The sequence below is a fragment of the Marmota marmota genome, unplaced genomic scaffold, assembly GCF_001458135.2.
Source record: "Marmota marmota marmota unplaced genomic scaffold, marMar, whole genome shotgun sequence".
NCBI lineage: Eukaryota > Metazoa > Chordata > Mammalia > Rodentia > Sciuridae > Marmota > Marmota marmota.
The window spans coordinates 7379595-7398487 of record NW_025999960.1 but is presented as its reverse complement, the minus strand read 5'-3'; the positions used below and the strand labels follow the sequence as shown (position 1 = coordinate 7398487).

The 18893-nt window shown below is 36.6% G+C and overlaps 1 protein-coding gene across 2 annotated transcripts in view; it reads right to left on the bottom strand.

Annotated features, from left to right (window-relative positions):
* Lrrk2 (leucine rich repeat kinase 2) overlaps nt 1-18893 on the bottom strand; it is a 127686-nt gene that overhangs the window by 20253 nt on the left and 88540 nt on the right. For both annotated transcript variants that reach the window (XM_048802542.1, XM_015493229.2), the window contains exons 39-41: nt 13851-13951; nt 7283-7473; nt 2246-2406 (exon numbers count right to left, since the gene is read on the bottom strand). In XM_048802542.1, the coding sequence (XP_048658499.1) occupies nt 2246-2406; nt 7283-7473; nt 13851-13951 (453 nt within the window). The remainder of the gene's footprint in view (nt 1-2245; nt 2407-7282; nt 7474-13850; nt 13952-18893) is intronic.

Sequence of the window (18893 nt, the reverse complement as noted above, 5' to 3'; positions counted from 1 at the left end):
AGAGTCCAGCCCACCTCAGTGTCACATGAGAAGAATGAGCAATTCTTCCATGCTATGTACACTTTTCCTAGGTGAGAGTATACAAGGCATGTGGAATTTTACCCTCAAAGATGGTTTTTCCAGAACTATAGTTGACAATATTTGCTATCCATAGCTCCGTTGTTTTGTTTTACTTCTTTAATAACTAAGATTGAATATTTAAGTCTCCTCAAGTAAATATTAGAGTTGCATATGGTAGGGAGCAAAAAATCCCTCTAGATTCAGGTTTCATTTATACTGAGTTATCATTTTAGCTACTTACTGTGTGACATAATCTTACTGAGCCTCCATGTTCTCATTTTACAAATGAGAAAATAATAGCAAAGTTTCAGATCTGGCATGAGATCATGTCTCTAATGTACCTGGTATGGTGCCTGGCACACAGCAAGTGCTCAAGAAATGATAATTATTTTTATTATTATTGAACATCCCAGAGATACTCTCAGCCAGAATATATACTATGAAGTGTTTATGAGAGCACACATTCTATTTCTAAACTGGAGCTATGCAAAACAAGAGACAATATGCTTTTGGCGCCAAAATAAAACAGGCACTGTAATCTGGGCAATCAGGGCCATCACCTTATCCAAGTACACAAGTTTGGGGTGAGGGAAACAAACTAGAATCCTTTGCCTAGTGACATCACCTGTAGTATATTTTCTTCTGTCTTTGGCATGGTGTTTTAATTGACCTGCAATCATCTAGTTGACATGAAGTCCCCTGTACCTTTTTACAACTAATCAACCAGATACAAAGGTGGAGCTGTGGATGTCAATCCCTCAGCTTCGTCCTTCCTGCTCAGATGGAAATCTGAAAGACAAGAAGGCTATACAGGTCACTGGCTCTGTGAATGATTCTTGATAATCCAAGGCTGAGGTTCTGATGAACCTGTGAGTAGAAGATGAGGTGAACTGAGAAAGGAAGGGGGACTCCATGGGGTAGACAGCACAGGTGGGAAGCACACGCTGCATGTTAAGACCACGAAACATGAAAGTATAAAGCACAGGAAATAGATCTCCACTGCTAGTAGAATCAGTTAACGGTAATATTAATAGGATAATAGAAATAGGCAACCCCCCAAAAAAGGATGGGGGTGAACCCAGAAAGCAACATTAAATCCAAGACAAGAAAATAAAAAAGCCAGCATGTCCTGGGGGCCAGAGACACAATGGTAGGAAGAGGGGGCGTGTTTCACTTTCTATTATAACCAGGACTCTTCCCACTGTGCAGGGCCAAATAGAGTAAATCTGTTTTTTTTTTATTTTGTTTTGTTTTTCGGAATTGAAATATTAGCAACTTATAGATTACAAAGAAACAAAACTGAAGAGTAGTATCTAAAGCCTTAAACCCCTGTACAGACCTATAATAAGAATAAAGTTTGCTTCTATCAAGAATGGTGCTACTGGGCTAGGGTTGTGGCTCAGTGGCAGAGCGCTTGCCTTGCACGTGTAGGGCACTGGATTCCATCCTCAGCACCACATAAAAGTAAACAAAATAAAGATATTGTATCCGTGTTTAACTAAAAAAAAATATGAATTAAAAAAAAACCAGGATGGTGCAACCAAGGACAACCCAGGTCAAAGCCTTTATGCAAACCTCTTGTAGCCATAAGTGTTTAGGAACATATACTTTTTGATACTTAAGAGTATCATCAACAAAGCACATAACCTATATGAGAAGTCTCAGAAGTGTCAGTTCCATCTGTATTCAAACATGTTTTTATATTTGTGCAGCAAAATGTATACATATTCCCACTGAGTGTGAGAAATGGAGATTATAAGCATCAAGTTAGTTAAGGTATAAAGAACCTTGGGTTTCAAAGATATAAAAGCAATGAGTGGGCCTGAGTTTGGTTTTAGCTTAGTGTCAACTCTACCTAGATCAAAACTTGTGTGTTATTTCTTACCACCTCTAGAGTATTTCAAGATTGTAAAAATCTAACTTTTAAAAATATTGCTTGACATCATGGGGTCTCCCCTTTTTACTCAGTTTTTGCCCTGAAAATTGTATCAGTTGACTCTTTATTTTTAATTCTTCAAAATACAATAATAAAAATGTCAATGGAATTGTCACCATTATTTAGACACTAAACCTCGCTCTACACAGTGTGATAGAATACGGTTTTCTTTCGACTGTCCTGCACTCACATCTGAGGATGCTGGTTATCCATCTTAAAGAGAGGATTACCCAGCCCACTTTCTCTTACCTGGTGTGCCCTCTGATGTTTTTATCCCCATTCTACAGCAGTACTGTGCAATCCCATAGTCGGCAATCTTCGCAATGATGGCAGCATTGGGATACAGGGTAAAAAGCAGTACATTGTGAGGCTTCAAGTCACGGTATATGATCATGGCTGAATGTAGATATCTGCCAGGAAATGAACAAGAAATCTTATCAAAGTGTATTTACATTATAATAGCTTTTGTCATGATTTCCTTGAATATGTCCTGACCACCAGGCAAAACGTCAACGATTTTGTGGTTGGACCCTGAAAGAGGTATTGCAAAAGGAAATCTAAACATAAAGATCTAATATTGCAAAGCAAGGTTATGCTTTAAAAGACACACAAAAAAATAAATCAATCCTGGTGAGTGAGTGATTAATTCTGGATCCTCTCAATGATCAAATAAATATTTTAACTATTTTTAAAATGTAAATATGTTAAAAGTCAATAGGACTTTGTTGTAACTCCTATTTAATTTTCTTAAAACTATACAGAAGTTTATTCTAACTTTTATAAAACTTGTCATTGTTATTCTTGCTTTTTCTGACTAAAATATTTCCTAATCTTTTGGAGAACGTTTTGTTTTACTTTTTGATAATAATAAATCAACAATTTTTCCTACCTATTCATGTCTTACTCTGTTAAAAGACATAATTCACTGTGAACTGATTCTGTTATGAGTTGAGGTTAACAAAGGAATTTTGGACTGGGTTAGAATGGATAGAAATTGTCTTGGAGAAGATGATGTTGAAGGATGTTAAATCTTTTCTATGAGAGACTGACCCTTGTGATGATAGCCACTAGAGTCATAATTTTCAGGTAAAGAAAAAAATAATTAATATAAAACACAATAAAGTTTCAATCTCAATCAGGTCAAAGAGATTCTAGTGCCCCAATTACTAATGTAACTATTACCACCTTTCCTTAGACATCTACAAAATTCTGGTTTTCCCCAACTCTGCCTTCTCTGTACCATTGATATCACAGATATACCATGACCTGCCTTGACAGAACATTTTTTCAAAGAACTTAATGGAAGTAAATTTAAATCCTTTGTTTGTCTGTGGGTTTTGGTTTGGGTTCAAATTATATTAATAAATATTTACTCCATTACTTAGTCCCATTCGTGGTTATAAGGATTAGGAGCAGAGAGGCTATGATATCTTGAACTTTCCATTGCATGATGGCCCAGAAAGTATGTATCACTTAATTGCATCAATTAATGCAGCAGATTCTCTCCTTTCCAGGATGTAGTTATGGCACTTGACATTAGGCCTATTCATTTCAGTATACATATTTTTGGCTGATAAATTTACTAATGAAGTTGACCTTCACAGTAAGTAATGGGTTTGAAAGAAAAATTTGCTAAGGGCTTATTGAAAGGCCATTAGCTATTCTTGCCCTTCTGAAGAGAAAAGCTGGGAGATTAAGAATAAAAAAGTTAAAGCCAAGTCATACATCATTGAATAGCATCCAAATCCTTCATAATGCATGCCTCTTTCAGTATATTTATAGAACACAGTCTCTTTCAGAATACTTCCTAAAGGTTAAAAAAATAATTATGTTTAATTTGAAATAACATCAGGTGGAGAAAGAGATTATCTGGGTTAGCTAGAATGCTCAATTATAGAATTTAATCTTTAAAGCACAATTTTAATAACTTTTAATAGAATAGCATAGAAAAATAGCTTTTGAAATCTTAATAAGTACAGATCTTACCTTACTGACAAAAATTCAGCCATACTTGACGCATTGTGTGACAATGAGTATTGTCAAGTATTTTATTAAACTAAACTGTTCTATATTCAAATAGTCATTCTTTAATCATGAGTTTTATAAGAATTGCTAAGAAACCCATATCTTCCTAATTTAAGGTCAACTTTATCTCATCCTGAATAGAATTATTCTAAAAATAGAATGCATTCATTCATTTAACAAATACATAGTAGGGATCCCTGAGTGCCAGTCTCTTAAGGCGGCCACAATCTAGAGGAAACAGGTGCTCAACAAGGTTACAGAAACATGTGAGCACCAAATGCTAAGGAAGTAGAAAGGGAGAAAACCACAGAGGTAAATAGAGCAACGTTGACTCTTCCTCTGGATTGTTTGCCACCTCAAGCTAAAGCTAATCTCGATCTTTCTCTCTTCAGCACCTAACACAATGTCCTAAGTGGAGCAAGAACAAGAAACACATGTGAGAGAGGCTCACTCTTCTTGGAGCAGTTAGTTGAACTGCATAATAGAGATGTTCTGTGAGTAAATTCTTAAGGGCTAATGAGTTCTCTGGACAGACAAATCTGTGGAAAGAGAGGGATGACAAATATGAAAAGAAATGTGGAAATTCACCCCTTCAGCTTGGTTATACTGCAGAATATGGAGAGTGGCAAGGTGGGGGGCTGCCAAAGTAGGCAAGAGACACAAATAAAGAGTTTTAATGTATATCCCACAGAGTTTGGAAGCAATTTCAGGTGACTGGGAACACCAGGGAATTTGAAGCACAATTAGATTTTTATTATGAAAAAACTGTTGTGGTAATTTCCTGGAGATATTGACTCAAGACAGTAGTAGAGGCTAAAAATGAACAGGTTGATGAAAAGGATCATGTAAAATAACTTCAAGAACCCAGTGGACAAATGAATGTTTGCTTTTGGAGGAAAGAACATTTGTTTGGATGCAACGACAGGGATCCCATCCTGGCAAGTGGGGAGTAGAAAAGAAAGCACAGATTTATGGTGGGGAGAATCAGGCAGGGGAGTAATTCAATTTCGAAAATATTAAAACAGAGGAAATTGTGGAAAATGCAGGTGACTAAATCTTCATACGTAGCTGAGAATTACAAGAAGGAGACCACAGGAGAGGACCAAATTACAGATGTAAGCTAACAGTTGAAGGCAAGATTGCAGGAGAGAAGGTACGGAATGTGAAGGAAGTTCCTGTATGTCACTCTAAACAGCTGCTTGTCTAGGAGAATACAAAGGAATGTGACTATTGCTTTTTGCTTAAATACATTTGTGATAACATAACATAATACTGAGTTTTTAAAATATGCTTAGTACTAGTAGAAGATTGATCGCTACTCAAATCTACCAGCTTCCTATAGCACAAAATCTAAAAAGCTTTCCCGGCATCATGCTAAGAATAAATGAGGAAAGTATTGAAAATATGCTGAGATTTCATTTACTTCATCAGAAACTGCTGGATTGGTTATTTAAAGTACTACTGTAGAGAACTAGAATAAGTTGTCTTAGAGATGAGGATTTTCAGCAGTGTTGAATAAAAAATAGCAAGTCTTCATTTTACAAATGGACACTTTGGGGATTAGGTGGAAGAATTTGTGGAAAACAAGGGCCTGGAGTTAGTTAAATTAAGCAAAGTGACTGAGCAGCTTTGAAATACTGTTGCATAAACTGATTATGCTCAGACCAATTTAACACAAGGTTCCCCCTGGTGTTCAAAAGTAGGTATGTCAACCCAATTCCAAATCCCTGCATCCTGACACAATTTAAAATCAGCATGGATTTCAGTAGTTTCTGAACCCTTTCAGGAAGAGAAATCTACTCACTTAGTACATTTATTACTTTTCTTGTAAACCATTAATAGTTATATCCTCCTGATTAAATTTTGTTTGAGGGTGAGTATTTGTTTTCTTACTATCCATTCCATTTTCATTTCTAGATACTGTCCAAATGCACATTCACAGCCTTTTAGAAGAGAAGGAAATTTGCATCTGCTGAATGGATACTACATGCCAGGTGCTGTTTTCCTTTCTTTCTCTTTTCTCCTCTCTCCCTACCACCAACACATACTTTCTGAGGTCCCACTGATCTGGGTGCAGGATATAAGAGTGGTGATCAAGACTAAAAGTACCCACTGTCATGGCACTTAGATTCTCATGACAAAGATTTTAAAAGTGAAAATTGGGCACAGTGTCAGATTCCTGTGATCCCAACAGCTCAGGAGGCTGAGGCTAGAGGATCTTGAATTCAAAGCCAGCCTTAGCAATTTAGTGAGGCCCTAAGCACTTTAGCGAGACCCTGTCTCAAAATAAAAATTCAAAAACCTGGGGATGTGGTTCAGTGGGTAAGTACCCCTGGGTTCAATCCTTAGTACCAAATAAATAAATAAATAAATAGATCCAGTAGCGATAAGTGGTATATATTCCAGAGACATAGGATCATTAGAGACATCCTCTCTGGGGAGAATTCTGAATGAAATGAGCAGCTCGCCAAGTACACATCTGGGAATCAGACATTCCTAGCTGCAAAAAACAGCAGGAACAAAGCATCTGGAATATTCAGGAAGCCTCAGGGAGGCTGAGCATAGGAACCAAGAAGTGAGGTAGGAGAGGGTTAACAGCAGGAAAAGACCTAATCTGATTCTCTGTCAGAAAAACCACTCTGGCAGCAGTGCAAAGAGCTGGCTGTTTAATGGGCCAAGGTGAGCAGAGAGCCAGGTAGGCAACAAGAGATGAAGACAGCTGAGGCTCAGGTGAGAGTGCGAGAATGTGCGAGAAGGAAATGCATGAAGATATATTTTAGTAGCAGAGCTGAAAAGATTTACAGGATCTGGTGTGAGACTGCAGAGAAGGAAGGAATTAAAGTAAAACTACTGGGTGTCTGAGATGGGTAACCAAGGAAGAAGACACCAAGAGTTTAATTTGAAAAGTCTTCAGTTATTGCAAAAGTCCTCATAAGCTTAAGCATTAAGTATTAGTCAAGGTTTACAGACTATTAAGAAATATATGGGAATCAGAAAGATAAAATCACAGTTACTAAGTGTGTGGAACAGTGACTTATCTCAGTTCTTTTTCTCCAGAGACAATGATTTTTTCCATTCTTCTGTGCTGCCTCTGTCTAGCATCCAGCCACAAGGCCAGGTGTGCCTCTGAGATGGTCATGCAGAACACAACACAAATCAAAATTGCTTGCAAAATGTTAGTGGGGCATGATGTTACCCGGAAGTGCTATTCTCAGAGCTTGAGTGAGTTCAGGGTCATGCCTGCATGCATGATCTAGTTACCTCAAGCCATCAGCCACATGCAGTGCGATTCTGTGCTGGAGGGTCCTGGTGAGGCTGGCTGTGTCCTGCTGAAGCAGGCGATCCAAGGAACCCTTGGAGGCTAGCTCCATCACCAACATCCGAGGACGAATCCCAGCTGCCAGCAAAGATATCAAGCTGGGGTGGTGGAGGTGGCAAAGCACTACCAGCTCCTGCAAAAGCCCAGAATCAGAGATGAGTAACACGGCATCAGCTCTTACTCAAATATCTCCTTCCTTCCTGAAGTGCATCAGCTCTGGGACCATGCTTTTCTCTAGGTGCTTAGATTATAGCAAAAGTTTTTCATCTCTTATTTGACCTTTTATATATTTTTTCATCATTCTTAATAAGAAATAACTTGTTTTGAAACTATTGTTTGAATTAAATTCTTAAGTTTTATTTTACCTTTTGCTCTGCTCTTACCAGAACACTTAAAGGAAGGTATTATACACATGAGGTCATACCAACAGGTCCCATCAATCTTAACTACTCAATCCTTGTCAGTCACAGAAACTCTCAACTCAGGATTCTGATCAGTCACTGCTGATCAATTACAACTAGCATATAGGACAAAACCTGTCTATAATCTCTTATTTAATGACTATAAAAGTTTATGGACATTTTTACCCTATGTGCATATATGACGGACGACATGACTGGTGGGATTCTGCATCATGTACAACCAGAAGAATGAGAAGTTAGGCTCCATTTATGTATGATGTGTTAAAGTGCATTCTACTGTCATATATAACTAATTAGAACAAATTTTTTTAAAAAAGAAAGGAAGGAAGGAAGCCACAAGGAGCAAACAAATATTTTACAAGGATAATACCTAAGTTCACAGAAATATATGATATGTATGGTATCTCCCCTCCTAACGACTTCCCACTAATCTTATATTAAAATCCTATTTCCTTCCATTGCCTCATGACCTGGCTTGAACTGGCCCTAACCCCCCTCCCAGCCCCCAGCCCCTTTCTGCCTCCTCTTCATTCACCACCCTTCAGAAACATTAGCAACAATCCCCAGTATATGTCCTTCCAGCCACAGGATCTTTGCCTTTGCCAACACCTCTACCTAGAAATCCTTGCACTTTTCACATGGCTTAGGATTCTTGCTGCTCAGATTTTAGCTCAATTAGTAGCACTTCCTCAAGTGCCCTGCCTTGGAAAGGGAAAAGTTAGGAAAGCACGTTTAGGAAAGCAATCCCCAGCTGCCATGAGAAGCAGAGATATCACTGCAATTTGACTAGAGGTCTCCCTTAAGATGCAATTGTTTCTCGAGACCACATCATGTGAGTCTTTCCAGTCTCCTTAATGAGATCATGGTGTTTGAATTCCATGTTCACCGTATTATTTATATCCTTTTTACTCTGAAACTATAACTTAGTTGAAATGTATCCTTTTCTAGAAATTTATCCTTCTTATAGACCACATTATGTGAGGCTACAGTTACTTTTATGGTGGCATCATTTTGGAATTCTACATGCACTTGACGTTGTATATATTCTATTTTATTCTGAAACTGTAATTTAGTTGAAATTTACAACTTATGTGATGTTACGTTGATTCATGTTTGAAACTGTGATTGCTGCAGAAGCTCTGCTTCTTAATCACCAGCTTCAAAAATGCAGAGTGCCAACTGCATTCATCAGGAAACTGAAGTGGGGAAAATTCTGCAAGCTAAAGAAGAAAGGCTGAATACTCTGGGAGGGGATTTTCCCAGCACAGAACTTCAAACTGCAATCATATCTGCTTAGTAAATAAAAATCATTTTCCCCACGTCCCTTTAGCTCAGCTGGTTAAAACTGATGAGAACAAGTCTAGTTAGATCTGTCTACTTTCATAGGCACAGAGAGAAGGCTGATCCAAATTTTCTGTGCTAAGAAAGCAACTCACTGATTATGAAGAGAAAGAAGTGAGAGTATAATAGTTCTTCCCCAACTCATGACTACTGGTAGAAGGACCCTCAAATTGCAGCATGGAACACCAAAGTGGTTTTCTCTTTCTTTCCTTTTCAAAGAAGCACATTATGCATGCTCTGATTTTTCTATTTCTTCTACCACTTCCTGGTTCACCTAACTGCCTATATATGATATGCACATTTTTAGTGTTTGATTCATGACTCCCCAAACATGTTTCATAAAATTTGAAACATAAATTGAAGACTAATGACCAACACTGAAAAATCAATCTATATAACTAATTACCTATGGATTGGATTGTGCCAGATTTGTTTCACAGACCAGTGTTAACATACAAAAGATTTCACAATATTTGTAGAACTAGACTGTGACTTTTGTTACTAAAAATCAAAAATTTTCCAGGATATTTTGCACAGACATGAGATTTTTTTCCATTATTTAGAATAACTAAAGTATTATAACTATATATTTTTAAATTTTGCAAGAGTTACAAATACTGTTTTAATAACTCAAGGAAAAAAAAGGGAAGATGAATGAATTCCAAATACAGTTGACTTCTGATAAAAGTGGCAGAACTAGCATTGAATTCTATCCCTCTCTCACTAGCTCTCTCTCCCTCATCCCTACTATCAGAAAGATTCAGAAAAAAGGGAATAAATTGGAATGGTGGCACACACCTATAATCCCAGCAGCTTGGGAGGCTAAGGCAAGAAGATCACAATTAATGCCAGCCTCAGCAACTTAGTGAGGCTCTAAATAACTTAGCAAGACCCTGTCTCAAAATTAAAAAGGGTCTGGGGATGTGGCTCACTGATAAAGATGCCCTGGGTTCAATAACTGGTACCAAAAATATTTTTAAAAGACAAGACAAAAAGGGAATGAATCCTCCCAGCATCCAAAATTAAAAGTTCTGGAGTGAACACTGTGGGCTGCGCATTCCCCTTTCTTTCCTCCTTAGAGTACTTTGATGTTTGCTGATGAATTCCACCTTCATTCATGCCATCCACAGACTAGAGAGGAAACTGACTCCAATTCTGTAGCCTTAGGAGGAAAATAAAAGTGGGACTATTCTACATAATACAATCTTCACTTCCATTGTGATGGGGCTCAGGAACACAGATCTCACCTAATCAGCACACAGTGCTGCCCTGAACCCAAGTGCTCCTTAAGAAAGGACAGCAACTTGGCCAAATTTTACTTAACGGGCTACTATGTAGCACTTTTGGTTTCTTTGAAATACAAGACTTCAAAAGAGGAAAGCTCTTTTCTTCTGTGATTGTGATATGTAACAGTGAATCCTAGAACCAGTTTACCACAATGAGAGAATCATCCTGTGAGAATAAAACCATGCCACAGAGGTTGAAGGAATTATGAAGGAAATGGGCCCGATTTAACTGGGTTCAATCAACCTGATAATGAGCACCCCTGTGATTCTCGTTTTTTAAGATGGAAAGGTAATTCATCTGATTACCTGATGAAACTTGTTATAGCATGCTTTTGAGTATTGGAAGAGATACAGGACAAAGCAGGAAGTATCTAGAACTCTCCAACAGATTAAGAAGAGAAAATACTCTAGCACTAAGCTAGAAAGAAAGAGGCTCAAAGAAAAACCATCTTTCCTTTGGCAGTTATTGTGACCTCAGCAGGCCTGCAGGATCCTTGCCCTGCAGCCTAAGGAACGTTCCATGACAAAGCCCACCAGTTAACAAGAGCTGGTGGTCTCTCTTCCTATACAGGGAGCAGTAACTTGAGCATACAGGCCTACAAAAATGCAAAGAATACCATTTCCAGTTAATAATCAACATAGACCTTTAGTTACCAATGCAATCTTTTATTTTTAGATATTATGAAAAATCACCCGCAAATACCTAATTTATAAAGCCAACAATAGGAAAGCACAAGATCAAGAAGAACCCGCAGAACAAGTGACCTCAAAGAAGAAAATGGCAAACAGTACAAGTAGAAAAATTTAAAATCTAATTGATATTAAGAGAAATTCTTCAGGCTATCTCATTAAAAAAAAAGTCTCCAAAGGAGTCACCAAAGTGGGGCGGGGGGCTGTGTGGAATTGCTGGAAGTTAAAAATATGATTATCAAAAGATAATTTAGTAGAAAGCTAAATTATAGGTGAGGCAATTCTAATAAAGTAAAAATCTGTAAGAGATACTTAAGTAATTTACTCAACTTATAAATAAAATTTTGAGAAGAAATTTAAGAGACCCAGGGGCTCATCATCTAATATATAGTTCAAGATAAAAGATTAGAAATAATGGATGACAAATAACTAGGTCAAACTCTGGAAAGCAGACATTTGACTGGTTTAACTTACCAATGTGTGTCCACTGTCATGCTGTCTAGCCTGGTATGTAGTAGTTACTCAATAAAACTTATTCAGTTATTAATAAATGAGGGGGAAAATAATAAATAATACCAAAGAATTCATAGAAGTGAATTTTCATGAGGTAGATAAAAAAAAAAAATGACCCAGGAGGGCTGGTGTTGTGGCTCAGTGGTAGAGCACTCACCTAGCACGCGTGAGGCCCTGAGTTCCATCCTCAGCACCACATAAAAATAAACAAATAAAACAAAAGTATTGTGTCCAACTACAACTAAAAAATAAATATTTTTAAAAAATGACCCAGGAAAAAACACATATTTCTGATGTTTCAGAATATCAAGGACAAGAGAAATCCAAAAGATCAAAATTTTAGTTTTCAAATTAAAGGTAGCCTATATGGGAAACAAGTTATTGATTGATATCAGACTACTTATTAGCAACAGGGAGTACAAAAAAAGAAAAATCATTTCAAACCAAGATTTACAAAAATTAAGTGTGATAGCATATCCATCAAATATGAAATCAAAATCAAGATGGTTGTCTTATCTCCAAAACACTCTTTTTGAAAAAAAAAATTACTTGAAGATAATCTCTCACAAGAAGTAAAGACAATTTGATCAAGAGAGGACCCTGGAGTCCAAGAAATACTGGAAAAACCAAGGAAGATGAGAAATATAAATCACAGATTAATCACTGTTCAAGCACCTGAAAATCCTTCCCTCCTATTGAATAAGAAGTCACAGGCTGACTTAGGAATTTCCTCAAGAACAAAATAGAGTCCATTATAGAAAGTATACAATTAGGAATGCAGAAACTCAAAAGAATGATGGAAAAGATTTCTCAATATGTTTAAAAATAAAGTTAACTAGAAATTCCAGAAAACTCAAAAAGCTACATCTTAGAGAAATTAGGATATAAATGTGACCCAAGTTAAAACAAGGTCCTATTTATATCAGTTGATGATGAACACATAACAATAAAGAATCTATTTTACTTTAACATTTGGAATATTCTTTATCTGTAGCAAAAAAAAAAAATGTTAGAGATTACATTTCCTTGTCTAAGAATAGAAATGCTTTGGTTCTATGCAAATAAAAAAAAAAATCAACTGTGGATGGGTGTGGACAGGCCTGAAATACCAGGGGGTCAAGAGGCTGAGACAGGATGGAGACAGGACTCCCAACTTCAGGCCACCCTCAGCAAATTAGCAAGGCCCCCAGAAACTTAGTGAGACCTTGTCTCAAAATTTTAAAAATTTAAATTTAAATAAAGGACTGGGATGTAGCTCAGTGGTAAAGCCCCTCTGGGTTAAATCCCCTGTACCAAAAAAAAAAAAAAAAACTATAAAAATACTTAATTATTTTGCTTTTAGAATCAAACTATAGAAAAAAGACGAACAATAATTTTTCTCATCTTACATAATAGAACCAGTACATGCTCTGGAGCTGGTATACTAAAAAATAAAAGTTCTGTAAATTATTCCAAGTTATAATTGTTACTTTTATGAAAAATAATATGACCAATTTCAAATTTTAATTTAAAAATCTGGGATGGGAACAGGGAGAATAATTGGGAAACAGGATTAGTGTGCTGTTTTCCCCATTTTTTATAATAAACAGTCAATAGGTTCTTTCTAAAGTTGATAAATCAAGAAAAGTGAAAGTTTATCAATTAGAGTTTCAGTTTAAAATTTCTGACCTCTAGTCAAATTATCAATGTGAACTCTTGCTTTAAACTACTCCTTTCTCCCCTGGACACACAGATGCCATGCTTACTAAAAAGAAAAATCAATTATCTCTGTGGACCAGAAAAATGAAAGATAAATACTCTGCAGAAAACAGAACCTGATGACAGGAGTTTGCCAGGCTTCAGGTCCAAAAGCAGACAGAAGCAGCTGGAAGTCTGACTACTGCTGAATACCAAGGACTAAAATATGCCCCTTATAGATCCCAAGATTCTGTATTTCTAACAGTCTCTGGGGAATGCCTGTTTGCTGGTATGTGGTGCATATTTTGAGTATCAAGTTTCCAAAACAAAATAGGGAGGGTGAGTTTTCCCCAAAACATTGTACATCCTACGTAAGTATCAAAATAACAGGAATTTTCAAAATTCTTTGTCTTTTAACAAGAGACAAAATTTTTACTCCAAAGAGACAAAGTAGTATTTCATAATTAAGCTCAAACTTTTGAGGGCAATGTGGTCATTATTTTGCATTTTCACACAAAAATAAGGGTTCCAGCTTACTAATCATGTATGATTTAATATAATAATATTATTGGATTTCTTACTTGTCTTAATAGCCTAAGTGAGGTATGTTTATTGAAAATCTTCACAGCCACTTCCTCTCCTTCATAGGCTGCTCGATAAACTGATCCAAAACTGCCATCACCTTTTGGAAGGAAAATATAAATAAAGCATTTAATCTTTCCAAGCAGAAAAATGAAATTATATTTATTGTAATTATACCTGTTCCATATTTGAAGAAAAATTCAACTTACTGGTCACACTGAATCTCCTTTAATGCTTCCTCTTCCTTCTAACTCCACAAATAAGATACGCCTAAAGATTCTGTCTCAGTCTTCTCTCTGTACATGTTCCTCAGAATGATATGTCTTTATCCATAAATGTGAGGAATTTCTATATGTTTTACTGGCAGCCATGAGCCACCTCCTAAGTCCTATCCTCCATGTCCCACCTTGTGGTGATGTTCACTGTAATGCTCTTCCAAATCTCAATCACAGTCCATCAAAACCACATTCATCATCTTTATCAAAACATTTTTATTCCATATATCTCATATTAAAAAAAAAAAGTTCTTTCAAGGTTCTTCATGAAGCCTTTGCCCCATGTTTAGCCCCACAGCTAACACTGAGTATTCTTTGCAGCCTCATTCACAGGCCTCTCCTTTGCTTTTCCCCATCACACCATTATGGTGCCTTACTGCCTTCTGCCTCAACTGGGAGGGGGTCCTGAGTTCACTATCTCTAACTCATTCCATCTCTCCAGCAAAATTAATCCCCCTGTAATTCCACTTTAACTCTATCACTTTCCTACTCAGAACCAAATTATTCCATGTCACCTATTAGATCATAGCTAAGTTCGGCCCTATATCCATAGGGCAACCCTCGATTCCCTTACTATCTCTTCTCATTGTCTCATTCTCTAGGCTCAAGTTCAGTACTCTTCTTCCTAGTTCTGGCCAAATAGTACATATGAGGAGCTTTTTAAAAGTACTAACGTCTAGACTTAAAGATGCTAATCACATGGGTCTCGGGAGGTTCTGGTCATTGGGATGCCTTTTCTCTAAATTTCCCTGGTCATTATAGTAATGAGCAACCAGGCCTGAGAGCAACTGCTCTACACAAACTGAAAAAGCTGAAATGTTCTAAACATAATTTGTACCTTCAATCAGTGTCCTTGCTATGTCATTCTTTGACAAGTTCTGCTGCCTCATCATCTCCACCTTTGAGGAATTTAGCAAGCCTACAACACCCTAAAATATTGTGAAACCAAGGCCTGAGGAACTGACATGATCAGCCTGGTGGGCCATTACTCTCCGCTAACGTATAGTAAATCCTATTCATACAACATTTATGGCTCTCATATACTGCCTTGAAACATAGTTATTCAATGGATATAAGTGAATTAACAGAAAAACCTATAAGGAAATCTAATAATGTAAAACTTGTATTTCAAATGGTAAATATAAGGCATCCATGGGATCCTTCTACCTATTTGTATATTTCCTCGATATCTATAATAAGCATATATAATCATACATTATTTTATGCTTAGAAGTAATGTTAGTTAACAATAAATGACTTGTGTGGCTATATCATGTATTTCTAATAAATCACAAACATGTGAAAGGCACTACCTGCATCTTATCATTCTTGGTATCCTCCTACCCCATTCCTCCAGGACTCAATAATAATGGACTTTTAAAGCATCGGTTGATATTGTTAATACTGAAAGAGCTGTGGGGGAAATGAAGCCTATAGGAACAGTTAAGAATGGGAATCATAAATAGGATTGGGTAAACAGAAAAGCAAAAAGAGAAAAGGGGTGAATGAAGGGAAGGGGAGAGGATGGAAAGGAGAGATAGAAACTTAAATAATAATGCATGCTGATTTGGTTTTCCTCAATCTGGATAGCTGTTAACAATACAGAAAATATTTAATGGGGCAGACAGAAGAAATGCATAGTAAGGAGATATATCGAAATTTCAGTTGGGAGTAGAGATTTCTAATTTTATAAAAGCTCTTCTCTATTTGAGGGTCATTGAAATATCAGTAAGGAATATGGACTGTCATGTCCTTGAGGTGGCTAAAAACAAAACTAGGGTTAAGGATTATTGTTGTGTATTTGTGACATCTAGGTAGGAAAGAAAATTAGAAGCAAGAAAATTTTTCTCACCTGATCAAATCACATCATCAAAGTACCAATGTATTGTGGTTCTCTACAAAAACAGTCCCTCAAAAGAGGAAATGTACCCTGCAAATCCTCAGACACATATACAAAACCCTACACAATTGTATTTTTAAATATATTTTGAAAATGTCTATTCATGTCTACAAAGGTATATCCTATTAGTCGCTGCATAATAGTACTATCTGAGAAGCATAACATTAACAGAATCTGGAATTCATTCCTGCCCATTACAACCAACAACTGTGTGGGGATTAATTATTCTAGCACAAATACAATGAAAGTCTTTGAATGTAAATGTTTTTAGAAGAAAAAAATTTTAGATCGAAAGTACACAATCCTACCCCCTACCTCTGGCAAGGTCTAGAGACACTGTGATTGTCGCACCTGGAGAGGTTGGGGTAGATAACACAGATATCTAACCTAATGGCAGAGCACAGGGATACTGTTAAATATCCTTATGAGGATGGCCATTAGGCCTGAGCCTAAGCAACTCCATTTTAAAACCTCAGTTTGAAACCTGCAGTTTCACCAGGCAACACCCACAGAGCCCTCCAGTATGGCCTCAAATAAGTTACTTCCTCTGACCCTGATAAACAGAGTGAAGCGCCTGGCAGGCTGTCCTAGCCTGATAAGAGGGAAAGGTGAAAAGATCAGGGTAGAGACCACCAGACCAGATATTTCTGACCCCAGGGTCAATGATGTCTTTGAGAAATCCGGTGGTAGCTGATAAGGATTGAAAGGGGGGTCAAAACCCCCCAAAATTTAGTATAAATAATAGAGCAAATGAATAGGGATTCAGCCAGCCAAAACACGGATGCACTCGAGCTGGAGAGCCTGATGAGGACTGACATCCCATCACCTGTCATTGTTCCTGATCCTTTGCATGATCCTCACCACTCTCAAACTCTACCACCTTGTCTGGACCGTGGTGAGAGCCCCAAGTTCTCCCTTCAACTCTCTCCTCAACCGGTTGTTCACTCCACGCCAGAAAAAGCCTGCCTTGGTTCCGGACCTAATCACTGAAGTCTAAGTGAGTGTGCATCTGCTGGACATAAAGCCTAAGGCTTAAGACTTTTGATCTAACTCTTGAACTTAGCATGCAGAGGGAATGTCTGTCATTAGCCTGTCATGATTAAGTGTGTTTTGCAGTGCTTAGAATTAATCTAGTATTGTTTACTGTGAATTAATTAATCTAGAATTGTTTGCTATGAATTGATTATGTCTATTGCAGTGCCCAGTGTTAAGAATTGTCATTTTCTTGATTAAGAACCTATAGAGTGAAATTGTATTGAGTAATTTGAGTGAATAAAACATTGAAAGGGGCAGAAGTACGTGGACATCCTTTATTTCTCCCCTCGACTGCATACGTCACAATTTTGCCCCCTCGTGACAATCCCAATCCTACAAGACATGAGGCAGACCTCAAGAAAAAAGAATTATCCAGTACAAAATAACAATGGGGCAAAGACTGAGAAATCTTGATCTGGCCTGTTTTTTATAAAGAAATACAGACTGGATAGGTTTTTAGGGAATGGGGTTAGAGAAGGGAGAATAATCACATAGACAAGTTTCTATCTGTATAATTAAAATAACATAAAACAGGTGCTTCAAAGTACCTATGTGAATGATGTTTCTATGTGAAATGCTCAAAATTTGTCCATTAATCTGATATATATACCAATGCAGGACAAACAAATACATAATGGAGCCCTGCTCAATGACTTGGGACTCCTTCAGAGAAAGGGTACACTGTGTCTGGTATCTGCCTGTTTCCCTGGACTCTACCGTCCGATGTTAGTTAAGATGCAGCATTTGGCCTTGACCACTAGGCATTTTGTATTAACCCACAGTTACTAATACATTCACTTCCAGAGTTTCAAGGCATTTAAATTCATTCTGAACTTCCCAATCAATATGAACAACAAAGGTTTAAAGGAGTTGATTTTGCTTTATAAATCATGTCCTACATTTTGTAAAATTTTTGCTAATAATATTGTGTCCTAACAGATTTCAGACAATCTTTCCATGGTAATTTAATTAAAAGTAAATGTATGCACTTACAACAAATACAACATAGTTACTATTTTCACATGCTTTGCATTAAGTCAACCCAATGATTGTGTCTTTCCAATGATATTGAAAAACATTTAGAATTTGAGTATATTACCCTACAGTTAATAGTAATATATTCTATGTTTGAAAACTACTAAAAGAATAACTTTTAGATGTTCTTTTAAAAATTATAAACATCTAAGGTGATGCATATTTTAAATGGCTTGATTTGACTACTCCAATATATATAACAAAACAGCATGAACATATTCTATATGTGTGTGTAAATATTTATGTATATAATTTTTACTCATCAACCATATATGTATGTTTATATACACAAACACATATATGTATGTATATATATATACATATATATATACATAATTTGTACTTATTAATTTAAAAGTAAATTTTAAAATATCTGAAAAGGAGATTAGCAGACAGCTGAGACAGTGAGGGCATTAGCAGTATTATAAGAACGCTAATTTTTATTCTAAAGGAGACATGAGACCATAGAATTATTCTACAAAATGATGTGATATGAAATATCATAATCTGACCATATCTTTCAAAAAGTGATATTACATTAAATATTACATGAATGCATTCAACCTCTTTTATGGAGTATGTTTAAAAACATCTTTTAGGTCTCAAAACCTATGTACACATATAGGTTAGAAATGAAAGTAAGAATACAATTACTGTGATTTCACCTTCTTTCATTCTTTCAATGAGCTACACAAATCCAGTGATTTTCATCAGACCCTGTTGAAAATCACTGATTGAATTTGTGGTACCGACCAGTACATGTGATTTTTCAGCATACAAAAAAAAAAAAAAAAAAA